Below are 20,925 nucleotides of genomic sequence, written 5' to 3' on the forward strand. Positions count from 1 at the left end.
GTTTCGCTACAAATGTAAAGAGCTCGAGAATATTACAATATAAAAGTAACTTACATATGATATTATAATTAATGAGAAGAGTGTGTTTCTAAATTATAGCAGATGTAAAGAAATTATTTTATCAAACGACTTCATTTTGATCATTTTCTTATTTTCATTTGTCAGACATTCTGCATAATAACGGATAATGTTATTTTATAACGCTCTTCTTAGCATGGTCTTATTGTTTTTTTTTTTTTTTTTTAGTTTTTGTTTGTTTGTTTGGTTTTTTTTTTGTTTGGAGACAGTTTGCAGTTTCTTTTTCTTACTTACCCTTTGCAAATTTCAGTTGTAGAAATAAAAAAAAATGAAATAGTAAACATATAATGCACGTAGCAAAATAAAGAAATTCCATTTAATACTTTGACGGCAATCACAAAATATTGTATTTTGAATCCCTGTTTGTTATCAGAGAAAAAAAAGTGTACTACACTTCCCCTGAAATGTTTTTGATTCCTCTTTCAGCCTATGACACTTACCTATTTAAAATTTGAAATAATATTAAATGGGTTTTTGTATGCTTAATTTCATCCGTTAACACTATAATATCATCACATCCGTGTTTTTTTTTTAATTATTACGCGAAAACCTTGGTTTATTTTTATTGGCTGTTTACATCTAATACGATTCTGATGGGTTACTTTTTCAATGACTTTATATCCAAGAGTATGACCATGATTGAATAAAATGCAGAAGTACATGTAATGTAGATTTGTTCACGTCTACGGTTATTTTTCTATTCATTAAATGAAATGTGGAAATAACTAATAACATGAAGCCCAAAGTCCATTTACACTCCGCAGATTTGAGGAATAAGCAAAAAAGGCACGAATGGATAGAAATCCCTATTACAATTGGAATAAAAGATCTCACAAAAGCTGATCTATAGAGCATTCATTTTTATTGCCTATTTAGTCGCCCGCATAGCGCAGTATTTGGAGCCTCTGCTCTAGGGTCGGGAAGTAAGGAATTAATCATCATATCAAGGGTTCAAATCCCACTCTGGGACAAGGAAAGAGGTCCTTTGGATGAGACCGTTAAAAGGAGGCCCCGTGTCTCAGTAGGTGCTGGCATGATCCCTCGCTACTCAATGGACTAAGTTCCGAGTTTATGACAAAATTTGCGCCCTCCATCGGCAAGTTATGGCGTCTTCATATCAGAAAAATATTCTCGAGAGGGACGTTAAACAACATACAATCAATCAATCTATCGCTATTTCCGGTGCAAATTGCAATTGGCAGGTACAGGAAAATTTCATTGTCGACCTAATGCATTTTTTTATTACACTGTAATCTTAACAATGATGGTCTTTGTTTTGGTTTAACTGGACCTCCTTAAAAAGGAAGACCATTAAAAAATGTTAAGAGCCTTTCTTCGTCTACAGTATCTATACGTGAGTTTTCTCCTTTTTACACACATTTCCTTTCAGCTATTAAAAAGTACACCCAAGTTTTGTCTTTCATCGCGCAATTTTACACTAGCCTTCTCTTTTAACCGTTTTTTTTAAATAGACCATTGATAAATTCAACGGGTGTTCACACCAATGCTTCTTCTAGTGAAAGACACTGAATATTAGAATAAATAGCAATTACAAAAATTATCAATGAAAAGTATGCAAAAAAGAAATTGTAAACCATCAGCAATAATTATTAATTAGAAACAATTCCATTTACATTGTACTTTTTGTGTCTTGAATCTATGCATATTCCCCATACATACAGGAAATAATATGCAAGAGTTATGTCTGTTCTATCCCTACAAAATTGATCATAGAGGCACAACGTATATGAAATATAACTTCCTATTTTTTTTTGATAAAAATATCAAGTGACAACTGGTACTTTAAGCCAATACTTCCGTGTCGTATTTTGAGCAAACAATATTATATGATTGACTGATCGATTGATTTTATTTTGTTTAAGCACATTTGAGAACTTTTCACTTATATAGAGACATCACGAATTAAATTGGTGAACGATTTAAAGTTTTGTCCTTATCTAAAATTACCATGGAAACCAGTATTTGGACTTCCTTTACAGCAGATAGGTTATTAATAAGCTTTCTTTAGTGCGATTTGAACATAAAACCATTGGAAGTCTTTCATTTTGGTGTGTGTGCATTTTATACAGGACCTCCAAAAAGAATGAAAACTAATCAAACATGTTTAGAGCCCTTGCTTCTCTTCACTATAATAAACTGGCAGCCTATTTGATTCCACAATTTAATATTGATATTATTTTTCGGCTGTAAAAATTCAACATTGATGTTTTACGACTGTAAAACCTAGGTTTCGACACTCATCGTGCAAATTAAGTTATTCAATTTTAGAGAAATATCATTTTTCCCTTCGGCAGAATTCCATAAGAGATTGTGATGATAAAATGAAGTGTCTTAACTAGAACACGGTATTGTTTCTATACAAATCTTGCCTTGTGATTTAAAAAAAAAAACTGGTGTAAAACATAAAAACATATGCTTACTGAATCATTGAAATTCCATGCAGAAAAATCATACAAATCATTTTTCTCACATGTGTTTTTAAATGCTATTTGTGACCTCATAAACATATTTTCTTCGAAAGTTGCACAAGACACAAATTTTCAATGGAATTCTCTTTTAGAAAATGTTGGCCACGGGCATCCTTTGATTTTTCAAATTGTTTTTTTTACACAGCATATCAAAAAATTAAAGTGAGTGACGGCTGTGTACACTGTTTTCTAAAGGAAAATTACCTTGAAATTGGTTAACTTGAAGCTTTTTCCGTTAAAAATACAGAAATGCATTACATTGATGACGTCATATTTGCAGAATGGTAATCCTTTGTGCCATATTCTTTCCTGATTTTTCAGTCTTATACTTGACTAATATGTAAGCTAGTTTCAAGACTTTTTTTATAACATAACATTTGTCGGGCACAAAAAAGCTGAAACCATACCTTCTTGTTTCTTCCAATGTAAATCTAGCCTTTGCACATATTTTGTGGCACACAATTTTGAAATTTTTTGGTTTACCCACAGAATTCAATCTAGAGAATCTGCAACTTTACTTTTTCCTTTCAAATTTCAATCGATTTGAAAACTACATAATGTTGAGGATTATTTTTTCATATATAAAATCATATCTTTTCTATTTTTTTTTTTTTCGGGGGGGGGGGGGGGGGGCAAATAATCTGAAAAGCACAATATTCAAATACGCACATATGCCCTGGCTTTTAAATTTCAAACTACATTTCTCGACGTTAATCGTTATTCGGTAGTTTTCACGAAAATGTCGACTTAATTTCTTAATAAAAGCTTTGTTTTGCTATAGCCAATGCGAGTCTTTTAGAAAATTAATTTGAATACCAAAGTTATGATTTGTGTACAATAATTAATACAAAACAATAATAATAATAACAAATGAATAAAAAATCAAAATATTTGTGAAAGAAAAAAATACATATATTGTATAATTTGTTTTATTATACATGCACAAAAATTAAAAAGACATTGAACCATTCTTATGATATCAAAGTAATACTTATTGATTAATTCCCTTCATGGATAGAAATAGATGAACTCGGAAATTAAATCATTTTAAGTGATGCAAAAACCTAATCCACATTCATACACGAGATTGTTTGAACAATTTTATTTGGAAATTTAATCCCCATATGAATATTAATACTTATCAGCAATCTTTTTTAATACCTTTTTATCCCATAAAATACCCGACTTAAAAAAATACAGTTGAATCCAGGTTTTGAAAGATTATTTGAGTTACTTTTGCTGCCTATCCTGTTTATATTATAATGTTGAGAGAATATACCTGAATGATAGCCCTTCCATGCAAGTATTCGCAACTGTGAAATTTATGAAAAAAAAAATGTTGCGAAAAACTAATGTGCTTATAATCTTTTTCTTGTGTCTTTCATCAATATTTTCTATTGTGCGATTGTTTGAAAAGACAATGACAAGAGATGAATCGTTTGATAACCTTCGTCCATTACATTCACTTTATTACATTGTCACTCTTAAAAACATCAGTCGATCATGGTGTGCTTTACAGTGTTCAATGCACCAATATTTGTGTAGAGCAATTTTATACAATGAGGACCTCTTTTCTTGTTATCTTTTGAACTGTTACCAGAATGAACGACTGGTGGACAGGGGCCGAATTGATGGCGGATGGGAATTCTGGATTCAAAATGACGGTATGTTTATTATTCAAATTATTTTTTTTTCATTTGTCACTGAACTTAGATTTTATTAAGCGGAGGCTGACTATACAGAAGTACCTCTTCTCACCTCTACTGATTTAGACGTCCATACCTGCTTTGTGCCTTTGTTACAACGCACTTTGAAATTTTTTTTAAAGTGCGTTGAGTTTGGGACCAAATCAACGCACTTTGAAAAAATAAAATTCTTTTAAAAGTTGCGTTGAAAAAATTGTATATGGCTTGGTTAATACTATTGAAAATCTTAGGTATGGTAAATAATTGAACCTGTTGGATAACTTTTCGATGATAAGGTCAGTTCAGGATGTGGAAATTAGCGATTTTAATTTTTCCATACTTTGAGAATTCTTCCAGGTCGCATGCATTTAATGTAATCTAAAATTTATTGAAAGTTGTCAACGTCACACCAGTTAAGCAGATACAAATATTTGGGTGTAGGAATCAGTACCGGGGCGGGGATGGTTAGTCACACAAATGTCTTGCAAAGATATACATAATAAAGGAATTAAAAATTGGGGCTCACCTGGAGGGGGGTAGCCTAGGTCACGCAAGTCGATTGACCCCCCCACTGTGTAAGACCATCGATGCGACGTACATGTAGGTGACCTAGACTAAGGGGTTAGGGGGTGGAAGGGGGTTCCACTTTCAATTTGATACCTCAGTTAAAAAGAGTTGGTATGAGAGACATTCTATATACTCATCTTCTCCTTGTTCTCGATTAGGGTTAATCAATACATGTATATTAAAACGTTTTTTCGAAAGATATAGTTATTACTAATTGATTCTCTCAATTACTAATATCTAAGTCTAGAATTTTTGTTTTATACATATTTTTTATAAGTGTGTATAATGTCCACATGGTAAAATTGTTGAAGTACACTCTTAACGCACTTTGAAAAAAAATTTCAGAGTGAGTTGAATGTGTCCCAAATATAACGTACATTGAAAAAAAAATTCAAAGTGCGTTGATTTTGTTGCAATTTTAGCGCACTTTGAAAATTTTTATTCAAAGTGCGTATTTTTTTCAAAGTGCGCTGCCACAGTGCCTCAAGAAAGAGAACAGGATTCCGTTTTTAATTCATTCAGAATTCAGAATTCAGAATATATATATATATATGTATATATATATATATATATATGTATATATATATATATATATATATATATATATATATATATATATATATATATATATATATATATATATATATATATATATATATATATATATATATATATATATATATATATATATATAATCTGAATTCTGAATATATATATATACATATATTATTTTTATCATTTTTTCCCAGCTCTCTGATTGGCTCAAACTTGATCACATGATTTAGTATATAACAGCATAAAGACTTGAGTTACTATTTATAGAATCTGAAATGCATATCGACTTGAGGTTTCTTAAAATGGAGATAATTTCCGTGAAACAAAATAGTACTGTATTCAATCAAAGCTAATACAGTGTATGATTTGATGTTTCTAGAAAAAAAATATTTATTTCAACTTTTACTAACTTTGTTTCAATGTTCTGTATTTGATGAGACAAAAGAAGGCATTGGATTAGGATTACTTCATATTAATTAAAACATATTCGATATGTGTGACAGTGTCAAATATTGATACAAAACTTAATCAAATAAATGAAGTATTCTGAATAAGTAAATCGTCTAAATCACTCCATCAATATAAAGGAAACGCATTTACATTAAACGGTGTAATTTATTTTGATCTCTAGTCTCTAATTGTTAAAGGGAGAAAACTTTTCCAATTATTTTCATAATTTGTTTTGTCAATCTATGTAAAAAATAATATAACAAATGTAGCCCTTTAATTCGGTCAATCCATAGATATATCGACTTCACAGAAAAGCATATCGACCTCGCACTTCGTGCTCGGTCGATATGCTTTTCTGTGAAGTCGATATATCTATGGATTGACCTCATCAAAGGGCTATATTTATATAATATATTACCGGCCTTCATCAGTCGTGTTTATTTGAATGCATAGCAACTCAACAGTATTATGACGTCACAATGAACATAGAAATTGAGAGGCAACGTCATGCAATAAAATTGCGCCAAAAACATCTGAAAATATTGTGAGAGAAAAAAATTGTACTTGTGTATCAACATTTTTATCATACAGGATAAAATACTAAAATACGGGTTATATTAAAAAGATGTTTTTAAAGTATATATACGAGGGGCATTTCAAAAGTTCTGGCAACTGTTTAATAAAAGATTAACCGTTTTACGGAAATTATTGAGTTTAATATCATTGGAAAGATCAGAAAAATATACACATATTGTCACGTCACTTTATAATTTTAATGACGTAATAACTCCGAAAATGACGTCAGAATATAGAATGTTCAGCATACTGACAATAAAAATGACGTAACAAAAGAGGCAATTTGATCAAATTAAATTTTTCACGACAACTTTTGCTCATTACTCGGACGCAAGTTAACGGACGAAAATGCCAGTTGGTGGAATGTTTACATAGACTACAATCTATCATATGGTACTTTATTTTGAAAATCTTCTTGTTCTGAAATGGTTTTATCGAGTGTCAAAATTAGCATGGTTTTATCGAATCTCGCTCAAACTTTTGCGTAAAATAGACCTAAATGTGAGAAAAAGACAAAGTTGACAATCAAAGAAAAATAGGCGATCGTGTTACAAACTTAGATGGCATAAATTCGTCAGGTGTTTTAACCAGATTTGTGGGATCGATGAAGGCTCAAGAGAAGTAAAGTTTAGTGTGCCCAATATTTTCTCGTAAAATCCAAAATGGCGGCGATGCAGTTGTAACCCCACCGTACCTCCACATATTCACAAATTTTAATGCATGGAAAATAAATGAGACTTTACATGTTTGAGTAACTTATATTCATTTTTGGATTCAAAAGTCAAAAGCAATAGTGAGTTTTGGGGTGCCGAAGTTGAATTTATATGAAAAAATACGCACAGATTCCAGTTGGGGACAAGATTTTGTACAGTTTATTCGTAAACGGTAAGAGTCCTGTTACTCAAAATATATTTGATGAAAACTGCATTAATATACTTCAGTTTAATACAGAACATGTTTTATTTCAAACAATGGAGAGCTAAATAAAAGACCGAAAACTCAGCCGTATCATGTTAATAAAAATCTTAAATGAATGTCGATGATAACATAACTGGACATAAACAGTGCAAGTAAACAAACCATACAATGAATACTGGAATTGCTGATAAACAATATCATAGCCCTACTCTACTTCTTTTCAAATTTAAATTTTCTTTGAAATATTTTTTCAAATAAGCCTTTGACCGAACTTTTACGATCATATCATGTGGATAAAAACGCGACTTATCAGTATGCCTAACATTCTATATTGTGACGTCATTTTCGGAGTTATTACGTCATAAAATTATAATGTGACGTCACAATATTTGTATATTTTTCTGATCTTTTCAATGATATCAAACTCAATAATTTCCATAAAACGGTTAATATTTTATTAAACAGTTGCCAGAACTTTTGAAATGCCCCTCGTAAAAGTATATCTGTAAAAATAAGTATCACAATGTCACACAAATGTTCATAAATCCAATTCAAACACAGAAGTGTTCCCTTTTGTTAATGCCAAGTGCATCCGTTATTATCTTCAAACTGGCTGGTTTTCACAACAAATTTTCACAAAATACATTTTTTAGCACCACATGGCTCACATAGATTTCCTTTTTTAAAAAATAAATTGTTGTGTTTTTCATACACTAAAATGTCTTTCAAATTTTTGTCTCTTTTATAGGCAACAATTGGGGTCTTTTTGAACGCGAGTTTCAGGCGATCGGAATTTTCAAGAATTTTTTGTCTTTTCTTCAAAATGTTATGAATATTCGGTAATCCTTTTGAATAGGTCAACACAAGGGGAATACGGTCATTTCATTTCGTGTTAAGTATAATAATTTGAACAAATTTTGCATCATTTGATTACAAAAAAATTGCTTGCTAATAACGGGGCGCGATTGGTAACGGTATTTCCAATAGATTGTAGGAAGACCTAATCTAAAAAAAATCATATAGATTTTGCATATCAGACATTGTATTTTTTAATATTAGCTCCAGAGTACTTATATGTACAATCCGAATGTATTTTGTAAGAAAAATAATCTTGCAAATGACCAATCATATGTCAAGTAACAGGTTCCATTTTTATTGAATGAGCAGCTGTCAATGATGTTAAAATATATTTGGAAAAATCATTTAAGATATGAATAAATGTCAGAGATATAGAAAATTATGACCAGAAATTAAATATCAGATTAAAAATAGATAATTTTTCTGTTCTTTCAGCTTGCCCTACCGGCTGGGTTCCCTTTCAATACCATTGTTATTTCCTCAACAAAACCACCGTACCCTGGAGTCAAGCCAAGGTTTGAATTTCAAAAAATCAAAAAATAATAAATTTATATATATATAGTTCAGGTCCGTTTTAACATTTAGTATTAACCGATTCATCTGGTAAGATAGTTGATATTTGTAATACAAAATGTACATACCTTTTTCGATGGAGTAAAATTTTTATCAAATTCTTATCTTACTGTGAGCAATTCGAAAATGTTACGTAGGACAACATTAAGGATTAGTTTCTCGTTGCACGATCCATTCCATGGATTCATACAAGGCGATTAGTAATTCAGAACTTTATCAAAAAGTGTAGTTTGGTTAATATTACAAAATTTGAGTGATTACAGCTCGCTTAAAATGCTGACAATGCATTTAAATAAGTAGATTATATATTTTCCAAATGACAGCCATTATAAAAGATGGTTCATATTAAAGACGCTATGCTTCATGTTGAGACGAAAATGTCTGGACATTTGAGCAAATATAACCATTTAAAATGTGTTATCTGCAGCTAATGAGACATGAAGCTAAGGAAAAATACTTATTATGTTACTTATTGATATAACAACCTTCAAATGGGATTTATAAAAAAAAAAAGAGCAAATGTCGGTAGAATTTATACTCTATGTGTCCTTTAATTTTTTGCTTTTTAAATGTAAATAATTTCATCAGTTTACAATTGATTTCAGTAGAATTTGTTAATAATGTGCATCTAATAGGTAGAGGATTCAGAAAGGACATTAGTGTTGTTCTGAAATTTCTTATCTTAATATATAGCAATTACCCAAACTGACAAAATATACTTTAAAAGTTTTTGAAAATTTACTTTTAGACTTAACTGAATATTGAGAAGATTTTGAAATTGCATTTATCCTTTAGAGTCACTGTATTTTAAATTTTATTTACGATGTAGGTTCAATGTGAGTACCATGGAGCTTACCTACTAGAAATAGATTCTGGCGAAGAAAATACATGGGCCATGGAAACATTTCTCCCTCTTTGGAATGCTGGTACGAATACGTGTAATATTCTAATTTAAGATATACTTATATGAAATGTTTTTGCTTCTAGGTACATGGAATTAACAAACTTAAAAAAAAATTGCTGGTAAACGATAGAGGGCATACTAGTTTTTTTTTAACTTCAACCCTTGCAAATACGTATAAAAAGTCTCTTTTTTATTTGTTATGTTCATTTTAAATTTTAAACTAAATCTTAAAATAAGATAATTCATAAAAGATAAAGTAAGCCAGATGTGAGGTATTGTTACGATGTCTAATGTTTATATTTATAGCCGACTGCTCAAACTGGTGGGACTGCTGCGAGTGCTGGATCGGGGCCACAGATATCGAGATTGAAGGAATGTTTACTTGGACTAGCCATGTAAATATCTCGTTTTCCAATTGGTATGCCAGACAGCCTGATAATCTTAACATGGCACATTGTGTCCGTATTTGTCGAAATGGATTCTGGGATGACACAAGTTGTCACCGAAACAACACATTCATTTGTGAAATGGTGTACTTCTGAAATTATTGTCACGATTTCGATATTTAGAAGACTGTTATAATTGAAATAATGAAATAGATTCACGAAAAAAAAATTATAAGGTGATATAAACTTGAAAAAATTGTTTGCTTAATTGCTGTATGCCATTTTTAAGCTTTTTCAGGATGTAAGCATGCGCATCGCAGCATCAGAATCTTTGCGTTTAGTATTTCTTTTATAATACATTTGTAAATTCATATATTAAATCGCAGTTATGGATAAAAACCGAAAGTCTAATGTTAATTAACACATTGTATTTTCATGAGAACTTATTTTTTATTTTAGAAAGATCTATTTAAAAGTGATAAAACAAAGTAATTGCAAAAAATCACTTATCGATTGATGTATACACGTACACATTAAAAGACGTACAGATGCCCTTCACCAAACGTCATGATATGTGTTTCATAAAATTATATTATGTTCGTTATCTTTATACATTTTATAAATGCAAAAATAGTATGAAAATCTAGGTTAGTTAAAAAAATATTAACTAGAGTTAAATTTAACTGTTGTGTTTAGCTGTTTCTGGGAGGAAATTCTTTTTTATCTTTCTCCCTCTTCCTTACTTTTCTGAAACTGGCTCTGTTAAAAACAAAACATCAATGGAATATATGGATATAACGAATAATGTCAAAGCTCAAAAATACATCAAACAGTATAAAATAGGAGCAGAGCAAACACGGACCTCCAAAACATAATTGCGAGATCAGATGTCATAGGGTGAGCATCCCCTGCCAAACCGGTCACTCTAGCCATGTGCTCCTTACAATGACTGGAGAATAAAAGAAAAATCTATCGTCAATTCATGTTTAAATATTGGACTAAAAATTAGTAGGAAAAAGAACAGTTATTATTTGTCTCAATAATAAATTGTACTTGCTGACAATGGAGATATGGACCATAAAACTTACGAAATTATGACTTTTATGAAAACTGCTGATATTTCTGTTTCATCAGCTTGTTTGTCAATGATTAACAACGTTTTAGAAATTGTATATACGTAAAGCATGCTTTTTAGTATTGAATCAGTTGAGAGATAACTTTGTATGCAGGTGATGAAGGTATATTCTGCATAAATAAAGGAAGTTGACAATTGAAAAGATAAAGTAATCACGAATATCGTTGAGCTTGCTTGTTAGATTACCATTAAGTTCTTTTTAAAGTAAAATATCCATATATGAAACAGATGTGTCAGACTCCGTGGTATCTTATATTTCAAACTCACCGAGGTGCATCGTATCGACATAAGAATGGAAGTAACTTTTGTTAATTGAATGAAAATACATCGGCGATATGTCTACATATCGAGATGAAGAGAAGGACACGTACAGTGAAAACTGTCTAATCCGACACCTGAATAATCCGACACACTGTGAATTCCGTCCTTAAATTTCTTTCCCATTTTGCTTTTTTCGACATTTTTAACACTGTGCAATCCGACACCCTGTCTATTCCGACACAAATTTTGTCCCCCAGTGTATGTCGGATTAGACAGGTTTCACTGTATTTTCTTCTTTTTAGATATTATACAATTATTGCTGTTTTTTAGGTCAATACAATGATTTAGACACCTGAGAAGTACAATATTCACTGAGCCCGAAGGGCGAAGTGAATATTGTACTTCGAAGGTGGCTAAATTGTTGTATTGACCGCAAAAACAGCAATAATTGTTTTATTAATAATAAAAAAGGATATCTTAATACATATCTTGATTTCAGTATTCAATAAAATTATCATAAATCATAGTGTAGAGTATTTTAACCCAAATTAAGTATGAACATCATTTTAAATCCATATTTCAGAGAATGTGCACAATACTACACATCATTCAAAGTTGACCTAACTTCAAAACAAAGTTCATTTGCAGTCAGATCATAATGTGACAGATGAAGATAATGCTTAGGATTTTGTTCATTTGGAAGGTTAATTATTCCTAAAGGACAAATATTGCACAGCCTTCCAAGTATACATTGGTAACATTCTTAGCAGTTATCTCTCTTTGACCTTTCATTTTTATGCATAGTTAAGGAATCTACCCCATCACCCCAGCTCCAAACCAGAAGACATAGAAAACCAAACTTAGCATCAAAATATGTATTTCTGTCTACTGAACTACCATACCAAATTTGAACTTGATTGGTCGGTGGTACACTCTGAGAAAATAAATACAGGTATTTGTTTGTAAATTGACGAAATGTGTACAGCATACATGTAGACATGTATTTCGTGTGTTTTTGTTATTTTTTTTTAAATCAGAAGAGAACTTAATCAGATTAAACAATAACTACATTATTGCTAGAATTCAATTTTGTTGCTGAAAATATATTTAGTATTCTGAAGAAAGGTACATAGAGTATATTTGAAAAAAAAACCAATCAAAATGTATCGAATAAATAGTCCTTAATATCGCTTTGCATGTTAAGCTTAATGTTGCATAAGATACTCTTTTAAGCTATATAATGTTTTTTTTTAATTGAACCTAGCGTCTTTGTTTATTCTTTCTGTACTTTCGGTCACATTACAAATTTTTCCATGTTAATAAAATATCATTGCCCTTGTCACAGCAGTCATTCCAGCTGAATGTCTCGTGAAGTGTTTATTAGAATGATTATACCTTGTGACCTCGAGTGCGGACCTCGTTACAGTAGAAAAAAAAATCAGTCCTCTAAGACCATTGTATGTTATCTTCAATAGACACCTTGCTTTTAATAGCAACCACTGACAAAAAAACTTAATTTTCCAATTAAATTTTGTGAATCTTTTATGTGGAGTTTTAGAGTCTTATTTCTATGTGTTAATCATGTTTTATTCTTTAGAGAAAAAAAAGTTCTCATACGAGAGTTTATCCAAAAGTAAATGCACAACTTTGAAAAAATTGCTATAAATCGACTTAGAACAACAAAATTAAAGATGATGGAGGCTTTATTTATTTCAAATAAAGCCTAAAAAAATTCAAAGGAATATGATATGTACTTTCCAAAATATCGGATTTTAAACAATGTGCGTTTATTGTAGTCGCCACGCCTAAATACGTATAAGGTCATATGACGGATACGCGCTGCCATGTTTTAAGCGTTCCTCCTTCGTTTCATTAAAAAATATTTGTGATTCGCAAACACTTTCACCAATTTTACTTTCTTATTATTGGTACCACTATATACGCACTCTTTTCATAATTTAGCCCTTAATCAATTTTTTCTGAACAGTAGATTAAGACAAACTTGAAAATTCACATGTCACTCTATCCGTCTGTATTTTTTAACAACGTCAGATACCATTTAACGTTTCCGTCCTATCTCCATCATTCGGACTTCTTGACCTCAGCTGATCATTCAATGAACCATCAACCGCCAGAAATTGCTGAAACTATTTATGAAAGAGTTTCTTATTTATATTTTTTGTTCTGTGAGTATATGATTAATTAAGTATATAATGTAACTGTCTCTAGTGATGATTAAAATATTTTGACGCATTATAACTCGTCGAAATTTTTTTTCTAATTTCGACAATCCGTTTGTTCAATTCAACAGAGTAAAACCGCAATGTTTATTATCACAAATACCAATGCCATCATTTAATTTTCAATTAAAAACTAGAAAAATGACGTGAATTGTGTCTTTTATAAAACTGGGAGAATAGGATTTTTAAGAATTTTTTTAATGTGTTTGTCTTTTTCATTCTAAGAAAAAATACACTTTAAAACGTGACCTTTAGTTGTGACGCGGCGACACCCCCTATGCTCTATGTTTTAAACATCTATAAAATAAAATCAAATAAACATAATTAAATGTAAATTTCAATATTAATTAGATTAGTATTTGTGCATTTTTAGGTATATTGCATTTGATATTATGACACCAAATATGAAAGATATGGACACTGTGACGTTATTTTTGGATCAACCCTCGTAATATTGCTTTACGTCGAACATATCTTTAAAATATTTAAAAATACCTAAGAAGACATGTGTTTTTCTCTAACGCGAAAAAAAAACAACAAAAAAACAATCTGTTTAAGCTTGAATGTATCATGAAGAAGATGTCTTTATTTTTTTCATTTCTAGTACAATCAAATTCGAATTAATACAATATCATATATAAGTAATGATAACAAAACATATTCATCCATTTGCTTATTACATGTGCATTGTATTTATAGCTGTTGAATATATATGACAAGGTGAAATACTAGCTGCAGAATTAAAGCTCGATGTTTAAAAAAAATTGGATTGATGACAAGAGACCTACTTTGTCACTCATAAAAAAATGTATATTTATAATGCACAAAAAAGCTGCGCTCGATTGTGGATTATTGCCTCCAAATTCTTTCCTCAACTATACAAAAAGTTGATTTCAAAATATTCCTCTGACCTCTAGCAGCTACTCTCATATTGTTATCTGCAAGAAGCGCGCTGAACAGAAGTATCTTTCCTCTAAATATGCAATGTAAATGGGCAAATAACGATGGTTTCAATTTTACGCCCACGAGGGCTACTTACAACGATTGAAAAATGTTTTGTTGTTGAAATAGTAAAAGAATAAGCTAAGGAAAACATGATAGAAGTAAAAACATGATAACAGTTACTGAGATATAATTATGGTTTACATCATTCTGTGTAATAATTAATGAGTGTGATGAGCACCGACCTAAACAACGTAAAACTAGCATATCCAGGATTATAGCATGTGTCAAACCCTGAATCATCCATGAAAATGAATATAATGTAATTAGTATCGATATAGATACAAACTGAAATGGTTTTCTTTAATAATGAACCGTGATCAATCATACAAAAAGTAGGAATCGTGAAAATGCATTAACACAAACTTCAAGATTTGTTTTTTGGAAATAGTAAGAGAATAAGCAAGATACACACGATAGTAGTAAAAAACATGATACATATGTGTAAACGTTACTGAGATATAATTATGGTTTACATGCATCTGTTTAGTAATAAATGTGATTTGGAAACTTGACATTTTACATTATCGGTGTAGGAGTAGTACAAATAGTTCTGATAATGGTCACAGATATAGCAAAGTTTTTCTGGGTCCCAGGAAACATTCTTAACAAATCTTTTTAAAATTTTACGGTTATAGCGAACTCTGATATAACGAATTTACGGATACAGGGAACTGATTTTGAGTCCAGTTAAGTTTAAATATAATACATTTACATCTTTTATAACCAACTTTCAAAGATTATAAAAAAAAAGATAAATTTAACTGACTTTATTTCCTTTTAGCATTTGTATATTAAAGCGATTCATAATAAAACCTAAGTTATCTAAAATATGGTTGATAATATTTGCTTCCCGAACATATTTAATAGTAATACTTGAAGGAAAAAAATGAATATTGCGAATTCGCTATAATGGTTGTACGAATTCATGATACGGATATAACGAATTACGGATATAGTTAAATTCACAGGTCCCAAGGACTTCGTTATTACCGAGTTTCACTGTAAACGTTACTGAGATATATTTATGGTTTACATGCTTCTGTTTAGAAATAAATGTGATTTGGAAACTTGACAGTTTACATCATCGGTTAAGAAATAGTACAAATAGTACTGATAATGGTAATATCCATTGCTACGTTGATATGATATATCCTGCTGAGCTTGAGATAAAAGATACCACAGAGTCCGAAACTTCTGTTTCTTACTTTGATATTTTATTTGAAAAAGACACTGATGGTAATCTAACAACCAAGCTATATGATAAACGCGATGACTCTATCTTTTCTATCGTCAACTCCCCTTACTTATGCAGCAATATACCTTCATCACCTGCATACGGATTATATATGAGCCTCGTCGGATAGAAATCGACCTTATGGCAAAATTTATCGAATTTAAGATTTTTGTGTTTTTTAATGGTCCATGTAAAACCGTTTCAAAAACTGAAAACGGAATCAAAATATCTTCATTTATAACAAAATTATTACATTTTGAAATTGGTATGTTTGCAAAATTAACTCTGAGCATGGTTTTTTTACGATTCAATTGTGACGTCATGGTTTATTCTGAGTTGTTCGGTAGGGCACCTGTCAACGCGTAGCAATCCAAGCGGTCATCATGTCTAAGTTAAAAGAATTGCTTAATAAATGACAAAAACAGATGATCATGATGTACAATCCCCAAAACTGTGTTAATTGTATTTTAACTCCTTTAAAAAGCGAATACTCACCCCCCCCCCCGATCATTTTCTACTTTTCTGTTCTTCGTACTGACAGCTTTGTCTCTATGAATAACTGAACTTTTAATAAACAAAATATAAATCTACATTATGCTATTTTTACGTTTGATAAAGCGTGTATTCTCAGAGCATGCAAGTTAGTTAACACACTATGTTGGATTTTACGTAATCACCATGTAAAGGAAAAGGAAACCAATGAGATCGAGTCCAAATTTACAGGGATTCGAATTCGATATCAAACATACTTACAGAAAAAAACATGAACCATGCAGCGAATAAAATCATGCTACAATAATTATTCTTAAGTTAAATTAAAAAAAAATCACATCCATCCGTATATACATCGTGGTTAAGTGAAATCAAACATGGTGTGATAATAGCCCTGTGTCTAAAAGTAAGCTGATTTTTTAGGATTTTTTACCCCTAAAATCGTTTCTACTGCAGCCACATTCACCATCAAATAGCTAGTTCATATATATACACCCTCTTTTCCTCCACATCATTCTCGTTTGGTTGTAATTGGACGGATAGCTCCACCAAAAAAAAGCCACTGTGTCTAAGACATAGTGGCTACTCTTTACATTATTACCCCACCCCCACCCACCCCCTCCCCCCTCCTAGGAAAAAGTCAATCATCTTTTAATCAAATCTCTATTATCCATAATGTAGAAAAATAAATAGGTAAATTATCGACTGGAAATTTTTATTTATTGCATGCAAAATACATGTAGTTGATAACCTTTGTTCCATCCGACGGACTATAATATCAAAAATATGTTAACTGTTAAAAAAGATTTCTCTCTGTGTTCATCAACAAAATATCTAATGATGTACAAAATTTTACTTTAAAAATCAATTTGATGTAAATAATCTAAAATTCATGTAAAATGAAATAATAATCATGCATCGTTCGTACAGTTTTAAATTAACTTCGTATGTGAGAGACCCCATCTAAGTTTATAAGAATAATATTTATAGTTACATGTAGCGGAAAGTCACGGGAAACATAATAGTATACACTTCGGCTGAATATACGGTGGCTGGTATAGGACATGGTATGAGAATTTTTTTTATTAATTCGTGGCCACGAAATAAAAATTCGTGGGAACGAAATAAAATTCGTGGCCACAAAATAAAAATTCGTGGGAACGAAATAAAAATTCGTGGCCACGAAATCATGTTTACTCATCACCGGGTGATAAGTAAAGACGAGATCACTCGTGGATTTCCGACGGTGATAGTTTATTTGTAACACAACATTCTAATGCATTTGAAAAAGAGATTTTACATAACGTTTACAAAATATTTTTTCAACAGAAAAAATGAAGGGATATCAATATGAATTTCAGAAATGCAAAAATAATTTAAAAAAAGTAATTTCTTTGTTACCTGGAGTATTAGAAATGAATTGAGGGAAAGAATAAGAAAAAAAGACCACAAGCTATGTTGAATTAGATAGTCGGATTCAGCTGGGTGCGTGGGATTCTAAAATAAATTATATCATATTTAGCCAGCGAGGTAGCTTTATATACATGCATGCTGACTTAAGAAGCCCCCCCCCCTCCCAAAAAAACAACAACAACAACAACAACAAAAAAACCTTTACTTTCCTTTAAAGAAAAATAATATGTATGAAGGCACGCGGCGTACGCATTGACAACATTCTGCTATCCCGTTTCTAACCCAGTCCAACACAACACTTATAAAATTATAGACATTCCATAATTATTTGTTTTACGATTTTGTAAATAAAAAAAATCAAATAAAAAATTGAGATTTATAATAAAGTTATCTGTTGTGGGTGTCCAACCTCTCTTTAAAGAAAGAGAATTGTAGAAGAATTTTATGATGCAGAGAACGTGTTGATGATATACATGTAATTGAGAGTCTTAGTACAAAACGAAACCATATTCCTGTTATTCACGAACATGTGAAATCCTGCTCAAGATGATTTTTGCAGAAAAGTTTGGTATTAACGGGGTTCAAAGTACTTAACATTATGCTGAATATATAAGAACACTTTTCAAAAAACTAATGTTTTTTTACATCCGACTTTAGAGTAATTTTTTTGGTTTACAACTCAAAATATTAATGACGTAGAAGAATATGTTTATCTTCTTACATTTTCGCCAGCCAAGTTAAAGAAATTTAAAAATCATAGATAATCCATCGTCGGTATTTTTTATAAACTTGCCCCCAAAAAAGGAGTGAAATATTTAAGAAAATTAACTTAAAATCTGGTAATGGAAGAGAGAAAAGTTAAGATAGAGAGAAGAAACATCTTTTTTAAGGAAATGATTCCCCGTGTTAAGCCTCTTTTTGCGCAAAGGGAAGTAACTTGCACAATTTATCGTATGCACTATCCAGTCGCTTCGGACAATACGTGTTTCCGTATGAGAATTACTGATATATGAAGAAATTGTCTTAAACAATACCAGCATTACTAGTTTCTTGATTTCTCTTAATATTGTAGTTAGAAAAATGCGTTTTAAAAGTTGTTGAATCGTGGCCTTTGTACATTTTGTACTTGGTTGGTTGGTTAATTTCTGTGATAAATTTGAAAATACACGTAAATTCATTCAAAGACATAAAAGATTAAAGTAAATCTGATATGATATTGCGATTTCAATCGTGAAAGATTGAATACATGTGCACACGAGTATAGTAAATGAAGTTGACACACTAGGCTATTACTGCATCAGTACATGTGCGATTTTCTGTGCCAGATAACGTCTCCTCTGGCTAAAATTTATACTCTAAGGCCAGATAAAATTAATCTTAAGATTCTCATCCCCGCCCGCCCCTCTCAAAATGTCCCGCCCCGGTGTTTTTTATTTTGATTTTTGAGTGTTCATAAAAGCATTTTCATGTATTTTTATTCAGCAAGAATTTGGGTCAAAGTTTAAGAGTTATCTCCCGTCTGTATTAAAAGTCGCGTGTCGCTATTTATAGCAAAAGAGCCATGAGAAGAACAGAGAACAATCGGCAATAAAAGCAGTTTAAATGTGGAAGGAAGGAATTGTCAGTATGGAGAAAACATCAAAACATAGAAGAAATATCTAGAAACCATCACTGACATTAGCAAGTTTTTATAACTAAAATAGACGAGGAAAATGACATTGGGTCAAGTTCGAACGATCTCCAGCTGTAAATGATTTTAATTTGAAGATAAAAAAAAATAAAACATCGTTGACAGATTTTAGAGAATGTTAAGTGCTAAAGAAATGTTAAATCTTAAAACTGTTCAGGCCTAAGTTTTTCAGAAGAATATTTTATAATAAAATTTAAATATAGATTTTGCTAATATGGCCTATTTTAATGTCGAACATGTCAAGTCTCACAAACAATCAAATTTTTTAGGAAGATGGAAATCTATGATATTTTACACAAAACAGAGGGATTAATCATTTGTTGGTTAAAAACTAAAATGTATTTGGGGAAAGGCCGATGAGAAGTTATGAATACACAATTTATTGGCAGCCCCACCTTATTTTGTAAGGATGTGCCGTATGGTATGTGTACTTGATATTTCGTTAAAATTACCAAGTTTTTTTTTTTAAATTAAAGCAAGAATCTTTTTTAAATATTTAAAAGAATATGAAAAGAAAAAAATCTATTCATATAAGCATTAACATAATAAAAAAAATGTTTACGAAGAGTCCATGTTTGGTTGATACTGACATTATTGTACAATTTAACAATTATAAAAAATAAAATCCGCCCACCCGCCCCGATTTTTTGCAAATTAGGATGAGAATCTAAAGATTAATTTTTTATGACCTAAACTACAATAAAAATATATTCTGTACTTCCACAGTAATGCACCATGCCATTTTTTCTTCGCTATATGTCTACCAACTTATCATTTATCTGGTGTTAGATATGGCCTTACGTCTTCTGCTGTTTGAAAAAAAAATGTGTAGATCGGACTCGGCATTCTACATTGATCCATGGTAACAATAAAAAAAAAATAAGTCTCTACGAAGGGGAATACATTTAAAATTTGTTTATTTAGTACATGTTTAAAATGATCCAATTTTTTGAAGAAAAAAATCTTTGAACTGCAGTTGACGATGTCTAAAACATTCCTTAACGTGAAAACCATGTGTAGTAAAAAATACTGGGAAATCTTTCTCAACTTTATTCGCTTATTTCTCATTATGACGTTGCATACGATAAGGTCGATTTCTATCCGACGAGGCTCATATATCTCAGGTGATTCGATGCGAAAGAGCATGCTCTACGTATGAACAATTTCTGAAACGAGGTAAATTATTGACAAGCAAGTTGATGAAACAAGAATATCAGCAGCCTCGTTTAAAGTCATCATTTCGTAAGTTCGATAGTCGATACAATGACCTTGTCAGCAATTACAATTTATCACTGTGTCAAATGCTAACTGACGTACGTTTTTCAGACCAATAGTTTGTCCATTATTTATACACTGAATTGACGACGAATTTCTTCCGTTATTTTCTGATCATGATAGGGAGCACATGGCGGGCGG

The 20,925-nt window shown here is 31.0% G+C and overlaps 1 protein-coding gene across 1 annotated transcript; it reads left to right on the forward strand.

Moving 5' to 3' along the window:
- The first annotated feature begins 3,987 nt into the window (after window positions 1-3,987).
- Window positions 3,988-10,215, forward strand: LOC134252094 (perlucin-like protein). The gene is made up of 4 exons (XM_062734533.1): window positions 3,988-4,231; window positions 8,612-8,691; window positions 9,579-9,675; window positions 9,960-10,215. Exons 1-4 carry the CDS (start codon window positions 3,988-3,990, stop codon window positions 10,193-10,195), a joined length of 657 nt encoding a protein of 218 aa, XP_062590517.1. The 3' UTR covers window positions 10,196-10,215.
- Window positions 10,216-20,925: the final 10,710 nt, after the last annotated feature.

This window comes from Saccostrea cucullata, unplaced genomic scaffold (assembly GCF_032062105.1).
Source record: "Saccostrea cucullata isolate Sc308-1 unplaced genomic scaffold, CSIRO_AGI_Scuc_v1 ctg3807, whole genome shotgun sequence".
Taxonomy (NCBI): domain Eukaryota; kingdom Metazoa; phylum Mollusca; class Bivalvia; order Ostreida; family Ostreidae; genus Saccostrea; species Saccostrea cuccullata.